General features: G+C 45.7%; 1 protein-coding gene across 1 annotated transcript in view; it reads right to left on the bottom strand.

Moving 5' to 3' along the window:
* The window catches only part of LOC124709090 (probable cytochrome P450 6a13), a 110,564-nt gene that overhangs the window by 37,760 nt on the left and 54,031 nt on the right, over positions 1-18,773 (bottom strand). The window contains exon 4 of the mRNA XM_047240737.1: positions 1,966-2,196. Coding sequence (XP_047096693.1) covers positions 1,966-2,196 — 231 coding nt within the window. The remainder of the gene's footprint in view (positions 1-1,965; positions 2,197-18,773) is intronic.

The raw sequence follows: 18,773 nt of genomic DNA, 5'->3' as shown, positions 1-18,773 counted from the left end.
ATCTGGGGGGGGGGGGGGGGGGGAGGGTGCGATGGAGAGGTTCCCTTGTTAGCTTCATGCTCGTCTAATGCTGACCTTTGTTGAAGTGAACAATGTCAACTTACAAATACCACAATGACATGGATTTTCATGTAGTCGTGTGCTAAAGCACAGTCTTTGTCAGTATAGAATTTGATAACGACGCAAGACTGAATATGCACTATTGCAATTAAATAATTTTTACAGCCTGTGGGTACTAGACTGATCCCTTTTACTGCTTCCAAAATGTACACAATGTAAATCATGCGACCCAGACGACGACACAGTGCAAAGGCTTCACAATGAGATACTGTTCTGTCGGTGAAAGTCAAAATTGTGCTGAACCCAACAAGAAACACTGGTTGACGGTAGTCTACATTCTGGCTAAACCAGACAGAATGTGCAGGATGACAGGACGTGCGCCAAGACATTAGAGAATAACTGCCATGTCACAAGAGAGAGATGATAACTGTAGGCAATGACAGTTATTGGAATACATGCAATAGATTATTGAGGAACTGGGTACTCCGAGATTGGAAGGTTGGCACAGGAGAGAAATTTGCCCGGGTCGCATCAAACCAGTTAGAGGACTAAACTTGTTGTAGCTGGGATTCATAGTCATAGTCATAACGACATCATCTTTCCGCCAGTGACTGCTATAAGTTTCAAAGCCATAATATCAGTACTTGATAACGGCCTAAGGCCGAAATTGCAATAGTGTAATAAAAACTTATGGGCAACGGCCTTGCCGCAGGGTCTACACCGGTTCCCGTGAGATCACCGAAGTTAAGTGCTGTCGGGCGTGGCCGGCACTTGGATGGGTGACCATCCAGCCGCCATGCGCTGTTGCCATTTTTCGGGGTGCACTCAGCCTCGTGATGCCAATTGAGGAGCTACCCGACCGAATAGTAGCGGCTTCGGTCAGGAATACCATCTTACGACCGGGAGAGCGGTGTGCTGACCCCACGCCCCTCCTATCCGCATCCTCCATCGAGAATGACACGGCGGTCGGATGGTCCTGGTAGGCCACTCCTGGTCTGACGACGGAGTGCGTGGCTAGTCCACGGTCTTTTAAAAGCTTTCCCAATTTAGATTGATCCCTTTCACTGCTTCCAAAATGTACATACTGTAAATCATGCGACCCAGGGGACGACACAGTGCAGTAGCTTCAGAACGAGATACTGTTCTGACGGGCGAAAGTAAAAATTGTGCTGAACCCAACAAGAAGCACTGGTTGACTGTGATCTAAATTCTGGCTAACCTATGCAGAATGTGCAGCATGGCATGATGTGCTCAAAGACGTTAGAGAATAACTGCCATGTCACTAGAGAGTGCTATACAGATGATAACTGTAGGCGATGACAGTTATTGTAATGCATGCAATAAATAATTGAGGAACTGGGTGCAGGAGTTACTCCGAGATGGGAAGGTTGGCACAGGAGAGAAATTTGTGCGGGTCGCATCAACCCAGTTAGAGGACTAAACTTGTTGTGGCTGGGATTAACAGTCATAAAAAATATCTTTAAGGAGCCAGCGACTGTTATAGGTCTTAAAGCCATAATATCAGTACTTGATAATGGCCTAAGGCCGAAATTGCAGTAGTGTAATAAAAACTTATAACAGTCACTGGCGGAGAGATGATGTCCATCAAAAAAGTTAGAGGACTGACGACTTAGAGGTGGCGGACCGAGCGAGATGGCGCAGTGGTAGCACACTGGACGACGGTTCAGTCCGGCGTCCGGCCATCCTGATTTAGGTTTTGCATGATTTCCCTAAATCGCTCCAGGCAAAAGCTGGGATGGTTCCTTTGAAAGGGCACGGCCGACTTCCTTCCCCGTCCTTCCCTAATCCGATGAGACCGATGACCTCGCTGTTTGGTCTCTTCCCCCAAAACAACCCAACTTAGAGGGAAATAAAAGGGCGCGCTGTAGCGGAGACCGCACTGACCGGTGATGACGGCGTCCAGGTAGGGCGTGCTCTGCAGCGCGTCGTACGTGAGGCGTCCCGAGTGGCGGCGCAGCGCCGCGTCCACCTCGAGCCGCGCCCGCGTCTGCACGGCCTGGTCGGCGGCCAGCTCGAACGCGCAGAAGCTCAGCACCGACGACGTCATCTCGAAGCCCACCAGGAACAGCCCGAACAGCTTGTAGGCCAGCGCCTCGTCCACAGTCGCGTCTGGTACTGCGGCACGCGGTGCAACACGTCAGCAGCATGCCAAACATCAATAACAGCCTCCAGCAGGTTGTTTGAAACTAAAAACAATCTATTAAAACCGACGTTTCGATCGCATTTGTAGTGGTCCTTTTCAGGTCCACTAAGGCACTGGTCAATCGGTGCAAACTGCCTATCTGCCCGGATGATTCTGAGCTGCGCCACGACGTTCCATTGGCCAGGATGTTTGAAAAATCTACTGCAAAACTTCAGGGATGGATTTCTCCTACACTACTGGCCATTAAAATTGCTACACCACCAAGATGACGTGCTACAGATGCGAAATTTAACCGACAGGAAGAAGATACTCTGATATGCAAATGATTAGCTTTTCAGACCATTCACACAAGGCTGGCGCCGGTGGCGACACATACAACGATTTCTCATACACAAACAGCAGTTGACCGACGTTGTCTGGTGAAACGTTGTTGTGATGTCTCGTGTAAGGAGGAGAAATGCGTACCATCACGTTTCCGACTTTGATAAAGGTCCGATTGTAGCCTGTCGCGATTGCGGTTTATTGTGTCGCGACATTGCTGCTCGCGTTGGTCGAGATCCAATGACTGCTAGCAGAATATGGAATCGGTGGGTTCAGGAGGGTAATACGGAACGCCGTGCTGGATCCCAACGGCCTCGTATGACTAGCAGTCGAGATGACAAGCATCTTATCCGCATGGCTGCAACGGATCGTGCAGCCACGTCCCGATACCTTAGTCAATAGTTGGGGAAGTTCGCAAGACAACAACCATCTGCACGAACAGTTCGACGACGTTAGCAGCAGCATGAACTACAAGCTCGGAGACCGTGGCTGCGGTTACCCTTGACGCGGCATCACAGACAGGAGCGCCTGAGATGGTGTACTCAACGACGAACCTGGGTGCACGAAAAGCAAAACGTCATTTTTTCGGATGAATCCAGGTTCTGTTTACACCATCATGATGTTCGCATCCGTGTTTGGCGACATCGCGGTGAACGTACATTGGAAGCGTGTATTCGTCATCGCCATACTGGCGTATCACACGGCGTGATGGTATGGGGTGCTATTGGTTACACGTCTCGATCACCTCTTGTTCGCATTGACGGCACTTTGAACAGTGGACGATACATTTCAGATGTGTTACGACCCGTGGCTCTGCCCTTCATTCGATCCCTGCGAAAACCTACATTTCAGCAGTATAATGCACGACCGCATGTTGCAGTTCCTGTACGGGACTTTCTGGATACAGAAAATGTTCGACTGCTGCCCTGGCCTGCACATTCTCCAGATCTCTCACCAACTGACAACGTCTGGTCAATGGTGGCCGAGCAACTGGCTCGTCACAATACGCCAGTCACTACTCTTGATGAACTGTGGTATCGTGTTGAAGCTGCATGGGCATCTGTACCAGTACATGCCATCCAAGCTCTGTTTGACTCAATGCCCAGGCGTATCAAAGCCGTTATTACGGCCAGAGGTGTTTGTTCTGGGTACTGATTTCTCAGTATCTATGCACCCAAATTGCGTGAAAATGAAATTACATGTCAGTTCTAGTATAATATATTTGTCGAATGACTACCTGTTTATCATCTGCATTTCTTATTGGTGTAGAATTTTAATGGCCAGTAGTGTATAAGCGGGCTATTCGGAAACTAAGTTCTGAGAGATCGCGAAATGGAAACGAGAGTAAAAATCCGAAGAAGCTTTCTTTACATAGATGTATCGGCAGCGTGTCTAGTATGTCTACGCTTGTCCGTCCTCTTTCAGAATAATGCTGTGCGGTGTGGGATCCTTATCAGATACGATTGATGGTGTACATTGAAAAGTTCAAAAAAGGGCAGCACATTCTCTATTATTGCGAAATATGGGAGACGTGATACAGGAATTCGGTTGGACATAATTAATACAAAGGCGTTTTTCGTTGCGGAGGAATCTTCTCACGAAATTCCAACCACCAACTTCGAATTCGAAAATATGTTGTTGACACCTGCGTACATAGGGAGAAACGATCACTGTGACAAAATAGGAGAAATCAGAGCTCGTACGGAGAGATGTAGGTGTTCTTTCTTTCGGCACGCTATACGAGAATAATACAGAATTGTTAATGTGGTTCGATGAACCTGTACGTAGGCTATTTAGGTTTTTATGTTGGTAATGCCACGTAGCGCTCTGTATGAAAATCACTGACTGTACTGTGTGCAGTCTGCGGCTGATCTGTATTGTTGGAGGTGAGTCGCCAGCAGTGGCCGATGTGCGAAGAGAGATGGCAGAGTTTTGAGAGCGGACAATTTGGAGGTGTGTCCATCAGAAAAAGGAAATTTGTAAGACTTGATGTCATGAACTGACTTTTGAACACTATTAAGGTAAATACATTGTTTGTTCTTCATCAAAATCTTTCATTTTCTAACTATGCCTATCATTAGTTAGTGCCTTCAGTAGTTAGAATCTTTTATTTACACTCCTGGAAATGGAAAAAAGAACACATTGACACCGGTGTGTCAGACCCACCATACTTGCTCCGGACACTGCGAGAGGGCTGTACAAGCAATGATCACACGCACGGCACAGCGAACACACCAGGAACCGCGGTGTTGGCCGTCGAATGGCGCTAGCTGCGCAGCATTTGTGCACCGCCGCCGTCAGTGTCAGCCAGTTTGCCGTGGCATACGGAGCTCCATCGCAGTCTTTAACACTGGTAGCATGCCGCGACAGCGTGGACGTGAACCGTATGTGCAGTTGACGGACTTTGAGCGAGGGCGTATAGTGGGCATGCGGGAGGCCGGGTGGACGTACCGCCGAATTGCTCAACACGTGGGGCGTAAGGTCTCCACAGTACATCGATGTTGTCGCCAGTGGTCGGCGGAAGGTGCACGTGCCCGTCGACCTGGGACCGGACCGCAGCGACGCACGGATGCACGCCAAGACCGTAGGATCCTACGCAGTGCCGTAGGGGACCGCACCGCCACTTCCCAGCAAATTAGGGACACTGTTGCTCCTGGGGTATCGGCGAGGACCATTCGCAATCGTCTCCATGAAGCTGGGCTGCGGTCCCGCACACCGTTAGGTCGTCTTCCGCTCACGCCCCAACATCGTGCAGCCCGCCTCCAGTGGTGTCGCGACAGGCGTGAATGGAGGGACGAATGGAGACGTGTCGTCTTCAGCGATGAGAGTCGCTTCTGCCTTGGTGCCAATTATGGTCGTATGCGTGTTTGGCGCCGTGCAGGTGAGCGCCACAATCAGGACTGCATACGACCGAGGCACACAGGGCCAACACCCGGCATCATGGTGTGGGGAGCGATCTCCTACACTGGCCGTACACCACTGGTGATCGTCGAGGGGACACTGAATAGTGCACGGTACATCCAAACCGTCATCGAACCCATCGTTCTACCATTCCTAGACCGGCAAGGGAACTTGCTGTTCCAACAGGACAATGCACGTCCGCATGTGTCCCGTGCCACCCAACGTGCTCTAGAAGGTGTAAGTCAACTACCCTGGCCAGCAAGATCTCCGGATCTGTCCCCCATTGAGCATGCTTGGGACTGGATGAAGCGTCGTCTCACGCGGTCTGCACGTCCAGCACGAACGCTGGTTCAACTGAGGCGCCAGGTGGAAATGGCATGGCAAGCCGTTCCACAGGACTACATCCAGCATCTCTACGATCGTCTCCATGGGAGAATAGCAGCCTGCATTGCTGCGAAAGGTGGATATACACTGTACTAGTGCCGACATTGTGCATGCTCTGTTGCCTGTGTCTATGTGCCTGTGGTTCTGTCAGTGTGATCATGTGATGTATCTGACCCCAGGAATGTGTCAATAAAGTTTCCCCTTTCTGGGACAATGAATTCACGGTGTTCTTATTTCAATTTCCAGGAGTGTAGCTGGCAGTATTGGCGCACGCTGTATTGCAGTAGTTTGAGTAACGAAGATTTTTCAGAGGTAAGTGATTCATGAAAGGTATAGGTTATTGTTAGTCAGGGCCATTCTTTTGCAGCGATTATTGAAATCCAGATTGCGTTGCGCCAAAAAAAAATATTGTGTGTCAGTTTATTGTTGATCAGGATAAGCAAAGAGAGAAATGTCTGAGCACGTACAGTTTTGCTCAGCTGTTTGAAAATCAAATAACGTAGAGGTTTACCAGCACTTATTCTTAATTTTTCTAAGGGGATGTTTCAAACCCTCTGCCAGGCACTTAAACGTGATTTGCAGATAATCCATGTAGTGAAGATGTAGTAAACGTGTCAATCGTGTCATGTCGCTCTTTCGTGGCCACACACTGAGAATGTAGAGATGTGTAGGACAATAATGTCTCCGCGAAGTATAGTTGCCTACTGCGAGTTTTCGCCTGATTTCATGCAACCTTACACAACGTACCTGTCATCAATTTACTGTTTCATGACAGTTCTCGGCTGTACACTGTAGGGGCAACGAGGACGTCTGTGGAGCGTTTTCGATGTAAAGTGTTTGATCAGCCATCATATATCTTAGACTTGGCTCTCATGAACCACTGACTATGAAGAAAACATCTCAGCACAGCCAACAAACTGCAGGCACGCGAAGAGAAACTGCGGGAAGCACAGGCGGCTGCCTTCTATGACGAGGGTATTGGAGAGTAGGTACAACGCTACGACCAATGTCTAAGTTGGAGTGGCGACTATGTAGAGAAGTAATTGGTGTAACAAACTGGTGGAAATAAAACTTTTTGCCGTTTCCGTTTCGCGATCTATCGGACCTTACTTTCCATGTAGCCTTCGTAACAAGAAGAAAAAGAGGCTACATCAACATGGGTCCGAAAATGCATCTTAAAGAGTTATTCAACCTTCAGTCCCTACCAGCTGCACTGCACGTCTTTAACGCCAACTGGTACACTCTGATTACTTATTAGAGGAAATGTTGAAAGCGACCCCCTCGTTTCTGAATACAGGTTATTGAACTCTGCGCATCAGGAAAAATGCCTGGTGTAGTCCGTACTGTCTGAGAGGCTGCCGGAATGTATGCAGGAGAGTAGGATCATCCACAACTGCAGTCTAACACAATGAGAGATTTTATGTGTCCCAATAGGTTGAAGTCCAGGTGTTTAAATCGGGTGAATTGGGGGACCAAGGAATCGATCCACACGCACCTACCCAAAGCTCAAAGAAAATGAGCATTCAGGTGCCTACAGGTAGACAGACTGAAAAGTGCAAGAGCACTATCGTGCTTGAGGTACAATTGTCGACAATATGCACTACTAAGACAATGCAGTACGCAATGAATCTGTGTAGTTATGTCCAGCAAGTCTCCCTGGCACGATGTAAGCGAACAATGGCCAACAATGGCTGCCCAGATGTTAATGGAGAATCTCTGCTGCTGAGACGACTGGATACTTGCAGGATGGTTTGTATCCGCCCACACGTGCTGCTTATGCAAACTATCGATTCCGTCCTCGTGAATGGATAAAACAACAGCTGCAAAGTTGGGCGACATAACACTTTGCCGCAGGAACCACTGGCAGAACGTTACTCTTAGAGGATAATCCACAGGAGACAGAGGCTTGTACCAGCTGCAGATTGTATGGATGCAGCACGTTTTCACATAAACATCTCCAGATCGTCACGTGCGGCACATTCCTCTGCAAACGTAATCACCTTGTGCTGATTCCAGCAATTTGTTCCACAGTGCTGAGTAGAACTTTCTCATCATCTGGTGTTTTACGTTCTGGTCGACCCCGCTGCATGATGGGTTTGTAAAACTCCTGAATTCAGAGAGGCGGCGATGAATTCCTTCAAATGTCTTTCGGTCCTGTAATCTGCTCATTGGGCACCGATCCTCGCACAAGTGCACTGCCATCCACCAAACCGTACATGGAAGGTATTGTTTCAAGCTCTTGGTTCGTGTACGTTTCCAGACTGGAGACAACGGTCACAGGCAATTACAAACAACGCCATACACACCTTTGCTAACGGCTACGGATATATTTAACGTTCCTCGTACTGACGGGTCACTTCAGAGCAGACTGCCAACCACAATTACTAACCACGGATGTGAAGACAGCTACGTGTTTTACAGGGGTCACTGTACTTCGTCTGCACTAGCTGAGGGCTATTCAGGGTTTGTTTACTTGTGTAATACTTGTTACCGGCCTCGCATATTTTCCTCCGGCAAAAGGCACTTGTCAGCGTGCAATGCGTAACAGTAACATGCTGGAAAAACTCGGTAACAATGCACATCCATAGTTATGTTGACACAGCCATCTTCTTGTTGTGCGAGGAAACCATTCACGAAGCCTTGCCGTCGAGTTTTTAAACTTCGTATAGTAACATCGGTTATCGCTTGGCAAGCTAAATACGTAGGTGTATAGGAAGGACCATTACCAGAAATGGCAGCACAGATTCCTAAAGAAGACGGTCGAAACGTCGGTTTTAATAATAATTTTAGTGATGCGGCCTAATGGTCAAAGGATTTTATTTAATTTGCCACCGACTGTAAAAGTCTACACACAGATTAACAATACTTCTTGTTTGAAATCTGTTGGTCTAGACTGATATTGAAATAAACATTTGTACACTAGTTTTTGTTACCAGCGGTCAATAATGCAGACCCTGACCCTGCATATGTCCGATGTATCCATCGAAAGAGAGGCAAATCTCTTAATTAATTGCGAGATTAGCAGAAAATATTGTGTCTAAATTTTATATTTCAAATTAACAAACAGGTAAAACGGCAATTAAAATTATTTTGTGAAATGTCACAGGAAAACTATATGTGACTTATCTCCTGATTTATTGAGAAGAATAACTTTTTTTAAATTTTGTAGCTTATAGGATCATTTACAAGACATAGCACCGCAAAATTTCCGCAGACTCTATGATCAGTTTTCATGACGGTGTCATCAAGTGTGAATGTGCGGCAAACGCGTTTATTTATATTGGCATGTAGGTGGGAAGAGGCGAAACAAGTGGATACCTTAATTACGGTGTGGGAATATGTTGAAACTTAAAAGGTCCAGGTTGTACACAGGTAATATAAACAAAGATGAGAAGGAAGCACTTGGTGAAATTTCCACTGTAAAATCGAGCTTTAATATAAATATTACCTCAGCATGAGAGGAACTCGCCCAATGGAGACAGCTATATATCTGCCTCCACAAGGGAGTTTTTTTTTTTTTTTATCTAGAACCGGTGTTATTTTGAGCTACGACTGCTATGGTCTAGCTTGTGAGTAGAGTCACACTAGAAAGCCTTCTCAGTGTTACTGTAACTGAAGGTTAAACATATTTCTAGAACTGAATGTATCTACAGTACAGCCCAAGCTCTTTGTTGGTGTAACGTGTACAGAACAGAAGTTGAGATTTATGTACGAACATTTAAAAACGTAATGTAAATGTTCAGCTATAGGTAAAGCATGTGATGGGGGAGGGGAGAGAGAGCAGTCTTCAGTTAATTGGTAAGATACTGGAAGAAACCAATAAGTATCTTACCAAACACTCGTGCGACAGACTATAATATATTACTGACGTATGTCAGACCTATACCAAATAGGATGAAGAAGAAACGTACTACGCACAGAAAGAAGGAGTGCGCGATTTTCTTACTCTTTTTGGGACTGACGGGACGTTGTTACTTTTGGTGCACGGTACACTGAGGTGACAAAGCTCGTATGATACCTCCTAATACCACGACTGACCTCGTTTTGCCCGTAGTAGTCCAGCAACTCAACCTGGCATAGACTCCACAAGTCGGTGGAAGCCCCTGCAGAAGTATTGAGCCATGGCGTCTGCATAGCCGACCACAACTAAGTGTTCCCGGTGCAGGACTTCTGCTCGAACTGACGTGTCGATTATTTCCCATATTTGTTCTATGGGATTCATATCTGACTATTTGGGTGGCCACATCATTCACTCGAATTATCCACAAACGGAATGCACGCCAATGGCTTGTGTTCTTCTGTTTCTTCTTCTTGTTCTCTTGGTGCAGTCTGTCTGAGTGCGTGTCTTATTTGCTTCTGTTGTACCCATTTTTCCGAAATGTTGTCTCGAGGTGCTGCAGTTCTACTGGAAGGCTGTCCTGATCGCAGATCTATCATGCCCTGAGAACAAGTGTGCGCAAAACGCCTTCACACTGGGAGTTTTGGTGGCAACTGAAGGCATTTAGGTACAAATCTTTGTGTGTAGGTTTTCTGTATACACTGTGTCCAGTCGGTAACACCTCAAGAAAATTCGGTAGAATCCTGGGGAAAAACATGTGAAATGTGTATTCTGACCCCCTGCAAAAACCTTGACTCTACTGGGTTCAGTGAAAGATGACATAGGCCTTAGAAAACCAGGCGTTTATCAAATTCCCTGTCAGTGCGGAAAATCATACATTGGGGAGACAGTCCGCAATGTAGAAGAGAGGTGCCGTGAACACAAGCACCATACCGAATTACGCCAGGCCACTAAATTAGCCGTGGCTGACCACTCTATAAAGACTGGCCATACCATGGACTATGAAAAAACAAAAATACTCAGTCAATCCTCCTACTTGTGGGACTGCGTTACTAAAGAGGCCATCGAAATCCGACTACAGGACGATCTAATTAATAAAGACAGCGGCCTTCAAATTAGTCAGGCTTGGAAACCCGCACTCAGCTTGTAGAGAAATATGCGATCACAGAGATCGAGGACCGCCCCCGACGGCGGAAGCAGGGAGACTGCAGACCCCAGTTCAGACCCAGGCGCAGCTTCCCCCACCACCTCGAGTAGCCGCCGCGCCGGCCGCACTTAAGTCACCAGGGGAGGAACGGTGGAGGGGGTAACGGCTAGTATACACAGGGCGCCGAGAGGAACAGCACAGCATTCGTCAGGTACCACCTGAAGATGGCAGCGTGTACGTCTGCCGAAATATTGTGTAGAAATAACGACGCTACCCGGTCGGATACCCGAGAGCCGTTCACATTGGAAATACACCGGGAAAACTTCAGATCGCATATCTACAATGTTCTTCAAATGAATCAAATGTGGACGCTGACATGACGTCGTTATTTGGGAACGTGAATGGCAGCCATGAATGGCTGAAAATGGTAGCCGAACATAACCATTTCCAGTCAACGATCGGTTCAGTTGGATCAAAGACTTAATCCATTCCATGTAAACGCAGTCCACGCCATTATGAAGCCACCACCAACTTTCACAGTGCATTTTTCACAACTTAGGTCCATATCTTCGTGGGGTCTGCGCCACACTCGATCCCTACCATCACCTCTTATCAATTTAAATCGAGACTCATCTGAACGGGTCACTGTTTTCCAGTCGTCTACCGTCCAAGCAATATGGGCACGAACCCAAGAGATTAGCTGCACGCGATGTCGTACTGTTAGCAACGACAATCCCGTCGGTCGTCTGCTGCCATAGCACATTCACACCAAATTTCACCGCACTGCCCTAATGGATACGTTTGTCCTACGTCTCACACGGATTTCTGCGGTTAGTCTATGTAATGTTGCTTGTCTGATAGCACTGACAAGTCTGCGCAAACGCCGCTGCTCTCGGTCGTTAAGTGAAGGCCGTCGGCCACGGCGTTTTCCGTTATGATACGTAATTTCTGAAATGTGGTAGTCTCCGCACAGTCTTGACACTGTGGGCCTGGGAATATTGACTTCCGTAACGGTTACAGATACGGAATGTATTATGTGTCTAGCTCCAATTATCATTCAGCAGTCAACGTCTTTAATTCCCATCGTGCGTCCATAATAACGTTTGAAGCCTTTTGACGTCAGTCACCTGAGTGCCAATGCACTGCCGTTTTGTACCCAGTGTATCGGTACTACCGCCATTTCTACATGTGCATGTCGCTAACCTATGGCTTTTGTCGTCTTAGTGTACAATGCTAGGAAGGAACCATGCAAGCTGTTGTGGCAGCTGGAGAGAGGGAACACAGTTCTTGTACTAACTCTGGAGAGTTGGTACCGACCAGTAGCTTATTTCTGCCTGCAAGGTCACTGATGTTAGTATAGGATGTACATAAAGCCTGGGAACCCTTTCAATTATTTATTACACAAGAACTAAATATTGTACAGATGTCATACATACTGCATTTTGAAGAGAAAATGTGCAAGATTTTTTTTTTTTTTTTTTTTTTTTTTTTTTGCAAACGTTCGATATGCTATCCATGATTCACCCGGCAGACGTCAATACGGTAACCGAATTCTCGCTATACACGTCGCAGCGTGGCATCGTCGACTGTGGCAATCTCTACCCGTATTCTCTCCCGGAGCTCTGTTACATCACGTGGTCGAGGCGGTACATACACCAGATCTTTAATGTGTCCCCACAGAAAAAAGTCGCACGGAGTGAGATCTGGTGATTGGAGGGCCATTTCATGAATCAGCTGCCCCCTTCTGTAGCACGTCCGAGCCATCGATGCGGCAGCTCAGTGTTCAGGTACGCACCAAATTCACGATGAAAATGGGGTGGAGCCCCATCCTGCTGAAAGATGAACGGAGAGTCCGATTGCATTTGAGGCACCAGCCACTGCTGCAATATGTCCAAGTAGGAATATCCAGTGACAGTGCTCTCGGAGAAGAAGAATGGCACGTGCAGTTTTCGACGTGACAAGGCATAAGAAATCTTTACCTTTGTGGAATCACGCTCAAATTCAATGCATGCGTATGGATGCTTTGTGCCCCAGATTCGATAATTACGCCTGTTCACTTTCCCATTAGTGTGAAAAGTGGCGTCGTAGCTAAAAATTAAGTTATAAACAATGCCCCATCCACATTCAGTTGTTGCAACTGCGAACAGAACTCAAAACGTTTGTCTTTTTCATCGTCATTGAACTTCTGCACTAGGTCTAATTTGAATGGTTTCGTGGACAACTTCAGTCGCAGGACTTTCCGCACTGTCATTGGACCCATTTCGAGTTCACGGGAGACCGACTGATTTCTCTGGACTGCTTATGAATGACTCTCGTACGCGCTCCACATTCAGTTCACTCACACTGGGACGTCCGCTTCTCTTTTCCGGGCACCAGCAACCCGCCGCAACGAATCTGTTGTGGCAGTGGTAAATGGCCTTCCTTGTTGGTGGCTTCTTACCGTACTTGGTTCTAAACATCCGCTAAACAGTTGTAGCACACTTGTTTTTGTCGAACTCCAACACACAGAAAGCTCGCGCCTCGCCTGAACTCGCCATCTTTGCGACTATCACTGACTATCGGCAAATTACCAAACTACGCTGTGGCGGTATATATGATAAAAGACTTTCAGGTTTTCTCTTCAAATGGTTCAAATGGCTCCAAGCACTATGGGACTTAACTTCTGAGGTCATCAGTTCCCTAGAATGTAGAACTACTTAAACCTAACTAACTGAAGGACATGACACACATCCATGCCCGAGGCAGGATTCGAACAGGCGACCGTAGGTTTCTCTTCAAATTGACATATGTATGATATCTGTACAACGTTTGGTTCTTGTGCAATAAATAATTGAAAGTGTTCCCGGACTTTATGTACATCCTGTATAACATAGGAGGTGACCGAAGGTACCTTGTAAAATTTATAGTTCTGTTGCTTTTGGAATTTACAGATATTGGTAAAGTAAACGTTGGAAAAGAGCACACAGGAATGGTTTTTCTGCGTCCTACATCATTTATCATAGAAAAGTTGCTATCAAGTAATTTGATTGTTGATAATAAATATTAGAACTAAGCAGTTAGCTGAAGGACATGTCGAGTGGAATTTTTTCATAACCGGTTAGCTGAAGAATACGCCGAGACGAATTTTTTCATAACGCTAAGAAGAGCGATACTATAGATGGGGATGCTTTTTCTGCGAGATCGTTCCTGAAAGAACATGGCATTATGTGATGCCTATCAGCTACTTTCATCGCTGGCAGTACAAGAGCCCTATCTGGGCACCACGCACAGACTCACATCTTACTGCTAAGAGAAGATTCTGTCTATGGACATGTACCACGGATATCAGCATTCTCAAACCATAGACTCTTTTTCTTGTTTGTCAATATCAATCCCCTTTCCAAATGTCTGCATACTACCAATTTCCGCACGAGCAAGCTATAGACTGAATAACACGGGAAGCATGATACAGACCTACTTCGCTCCTTTTTTTAATTACTGCTATCCTTTCTTGTATTTAAATTCTTAGAATGATCATTTTAAATGGTTACTAAATAACAATGTGGCGTTAACAAAACAAGTATCCAGTACAGGAAGACCGCCTTGCATAGGCTTAACGAAACTGCGCGAGACATTAATGTCTCGAAATCTTGATCTTAGCTAAATAAATGTGGTAAACGTGGGGCCTGTTGACACATTTGTACCCTCATAGCAGGTTTCTTAGTGATGAAAGGAGAGTGCGTGAACTATTATTCAAGCTATGATAAGAGTAGATTTTTGGGTAGGTGTTAGGCCTAACGGCGTATTTTTGTTTTCACTTCATTGTTATTACGTCAGCATCATTCCAGTCGACGGGGAGAGGTGGGTGGAGGAGTCGATCTACTCATATAAGTGTTAACCATCTTTACTGCCAGAGAAATCGAAGTTATTAATAATAGTTACATAAGAAAGCATAATTACTTCAAGTTTGAAGGTGAGGTAAGAGGCCGTAGGAGCATGGGTACATCTTGAGGCACGTTTAGTGACCTGGTTGGGGTAGGCGGATAAACCTTCGTTGAGTTAGGATGTGGAGTGTCGGTATACGTAAAGCTGGAAACATTTCGTGGTGCAGGTATGGGAGAATACGAATGTTAGGGACGAAATAATTTGGTGGTAGGTGTCAAGATTGCGAATAGTGTAAGAAATATGTAAGTGTTCGGTGTAGTAGAAGTTAGAGCGGGGAAGGGGGCGGGGGGGAGACGATCCGCAAACGACAGTAAGCATAAATCTGACAGAGCTACGTTTCGGAATCGTTGTCATAAGAGACGATACACGCCATCAGAATGTTGGAGGTTTGCAAACACCATGTTTTGCATGTGTTGCAAGTGTTCGTTTTAGTAGTTTTCAGTCCTTTATCACCTTTCCATATCAGATTATAGGATTAGCCCTACCTGCGAGGGCGTGCTGAAAAGTGATGACTCCGAATTTCTTACGTGAAAACTTTTAAAAGATTTTTATATAAAACAGCCTTTATTAACATTCTACGTATTTATTCTTCAGGCTTTTACTTCTCAACACAGTCACCGTGGCGACGAGCATATTTCTCCCAATGAGAGACTAGTTTGCTGATAGCGTCGCTGTAGAACTTTTGACCTTTTTTGACCGAACAACAACCTGACCTCTACTTGCATTGCTGCATCACTATCAAAGTGAAGACCACGAATGTGTTCTTTAAGTTTCGGAAACACTCCGAGGCTGTTATACACGATGCGATTAGCACCACAATCTGCTTCATTACGTGCGTGAACAACCCACACTGTCATATTGCTCATGTCGATACAATCATCACCGTACACAGCTTTTATTCACCTAAAATTTCAATTGGAGGCACGTTTCCTGCGGCTAGAAACTCGAATACAGCACGCAGTTTCTCACACACCGTCGCAGTTTCTTGATAAACCGCCCTGTTACAGTCTACAATTCGGAGCCCTCTAGCGGCAGAAAGTTGCGACTCGTGTCAGTGATGGGGGAAAGGCTAGTGAATAATGTGCGTGACATGTAATATCCAAACCGATTTAGAGAACTTAAAACGTAACTCGCAAACTCCGTCCACAGGCCCTGGCAGACCCAGCGCTACCGACCGGCCGCCGTGTCGTCCTCAGACCACAGGCGTTACCCGAAGCGGGCACGAGGGGGGGGGGGGGGGGGCGGCATGTGGTCAGTACACCGCTCTCCCGCCCGTATGTCGGTTTCAGATTCCGGAGCCCCTATTTCTCTATCAAGTCAATCAAGTAGCTCCTCAGTTTGCCTCAGAAGGGCTGAGTGCACCCCACTTGCCTACAGCGCACAGCAGAGCAGATGGTCACCCATCCAAGTGCTAGCCCAGCCAGACAGCGCTTAACAAGGTGATCTGATGGGAATTTGAGAACAGAGAAGAAATTTGAGAACAGAAAACAGATTTGGAGTCACAACTTTTCAGCACTCCCTGTCAAAATAGCAGCGTTAAAAAGTTTCTGACACAGCGAAGGAAGCATCAAACAGATTTAAGCGAAGTCAAAGCAATGCTGATAAGCAAACGCCAAACTAAGACAAAATAGGCTAATGGGATAGTGCGAGAAGCATTCACTAAATTCTAAAGTAAAATTTTACCGACTAATTTGACGAAAATAACTAAGAGGTAATGATTTTTCATTATTAGTAAGAGAATCAGAATTATCTGTCGGTCGCTCAGTTACCATAATGCTACTGGAACGGAAGATGAAAGATGGAGGACAAAAATACTGAACTCAGACGTCCGAAATTAGTACACTGCAGAAGATTCTATTTTCCTTCGTCGTTTCAATCACTGCACGAACACCGAAATGGGAGTAATTGAGATAAGTAATCGTGGAATAGAAAACCAATTAAAATCGCTCAAAAGAGGAAAAGCATCTAAGGCTAAACAGAAGCTCTTAAAATCTATATAGATTATGAGAAAGACCTGCCCTCCCTACCAGCAGTAGGATCGAAAGCTTCCAAGCTTTTCTGAATTCAAGGAGGGGCGTCGAAGAGGCGCAAGTAATATAATTACATTTTTACATCACTGAAATAGAGCTGTTTTAGAATTATGAAACACTCTTTTTGCTTGTGTGCTACGACATTTCGGAAAACTAAAACTTTCTTAAGAATCAAGACGGAATCCGCAAATGAGCAATCTCTTAGCAGCTGTCGATGATTTTTAGAACATGGCTTTCTTGACTGAACACCAGCGACGAATATATTAGCACACGTTATATTGTTAAGAACACATAATTGAAATCTGCAGCACATTTCGACATCTGCAAATCCGGAGACCAACAGTTTATATACCGAAGTCCTGTACCCTATTGTGTTTTACGATCTACACTACAGCAACCCTACTAATTTATTAAGCATTCTGCTATATAGATATTCATGGAAATATTAATGTTAATGAGCATGTAGCAAGTGGAATTGTATTCGGATTCTTAGCTTATACCACATCTGTGACGACCATTACTGAGGAAATTTTAGGATTCTTTCCATCTGGATATTCGGATATAAAATCTACATACGCTAATTTTCCTGTAAATATACATTCCTTTTTGTTCATCTACGTCTACATCTACATTTATACTCCGCAAGCCACCCAACGGTGTGTGGCGGAGGGCACTGTACGTGCCACTGTCATTACCTCCCTTTCCTGTTCCAGTCGCGTATCGTTCGCGGGAAGAACGACTGTCTGAAAGCCTCCGTGCGCGCTCTAATCTCTCTAATTTTACATTCGTGATCTCCTCGGGAGGTATAAGTAGGGGGAAGCAATATATTCGATACCTCATCCAGAAACGCACCCTCTCGAAACCTGGCGAGCAAGCTACACCGCGATGCAGAGCGCCTCTCTTGCAGAGTCTGCCACTTGAGTTTATTAAACATCTCCGTAACGCTATGACGGTTACCAAATAACCCTGTGACGAAACGCGTCGCTCTTCTTTGGATCTTCTCTATCTCCTCCGTCAAACCGATCTGGTACGGATCCCACACTGATGAGCAATACTCAAGTATAGGTCGCACGAGTGTTTTATAAGCCACCTCCTTTGTTGATGGACTACATTTTCTAAGGACTCTCCCAATGAATCTCAACCTGGTACCCGCCTTACCAACAATTAATTTTATATGATCATTCCACTTCAAATCGTTCCGCATGCATACTCCCAGATATTTTACAGAAGTAACTGCTACCAGTGTTTGTTCCGCTATCATATAATCATACAATAAAGGATCCTTCTTTCTATGTATTCGCAATACATTACATTTGTCTATGTTAAGGGTCAGTTGCCACTCCCTGCACCAAGTGCCTATCCGCTGCAGATCTTCCTGCATTTCGCTACAATTTTCTAATGCTGCAACTTCTCTGTATACTACAGCATCATCCGCGAAAAGCCGCATGGAACTTCCGACACTATCTACTAGGTCATTTATATATATTGTGAAAAGCAATGGTCCCATAACACTCCCCTGTGGCACGCCAGAGGTTACTTTGACGTCTGTAGACGTCTCTCCATTGATAACAACATACTGTGTTCTGTTTGCTAAAAACTCTTCAATCCAGCCACACAGCTGGTCTGATATTCCGTAGGCTCTTACTTTGTTTATCAGGCGACAGTGCGGAACTGTATCGAACGCCTTCCGGAAGTCAAGAAAAATAGCATCTACCTGGGAGCCTGTATCTAATATTTTCTGGGTCTCATGAACAAATAAAGCGAGTTGGGTCCCACACGATCGCTGTTTCCGGAATCTATGTTGATTCCTACATAGTAGATTCTGGGTTTCCAAAAACGACATGATACTCGAGCAAAAAACATGTTCTAAAATTCTTCGTAACATATTTCCCACGCACTAGGATCTCGTAGTTATTGGGTCAATCTAATTTAATGATGTAACGTATATCGAACATTCCATTCCATTTCTGGATATCTGAATTCCCCAGATGAGTACAAAGCATG

This window comes from Schistocerca piceifrons, chromosome 7 (assembly GCF_021461385.2).
Source record: "Schistocerca piceifrons isolate TAMUIC-IGC-003096 chromosome 7, iqSchPice1.1, whole genome shotgun sequence".
NCBI lineage: Eukaryota > Metazoa > Arthropoda > Insecta > Orthoptera > Acrididae > Schistocerca > Schistocerca piceifrons.
This window is presented reverse-complemented; position numbering and strand designations above follow the sequence as displayed.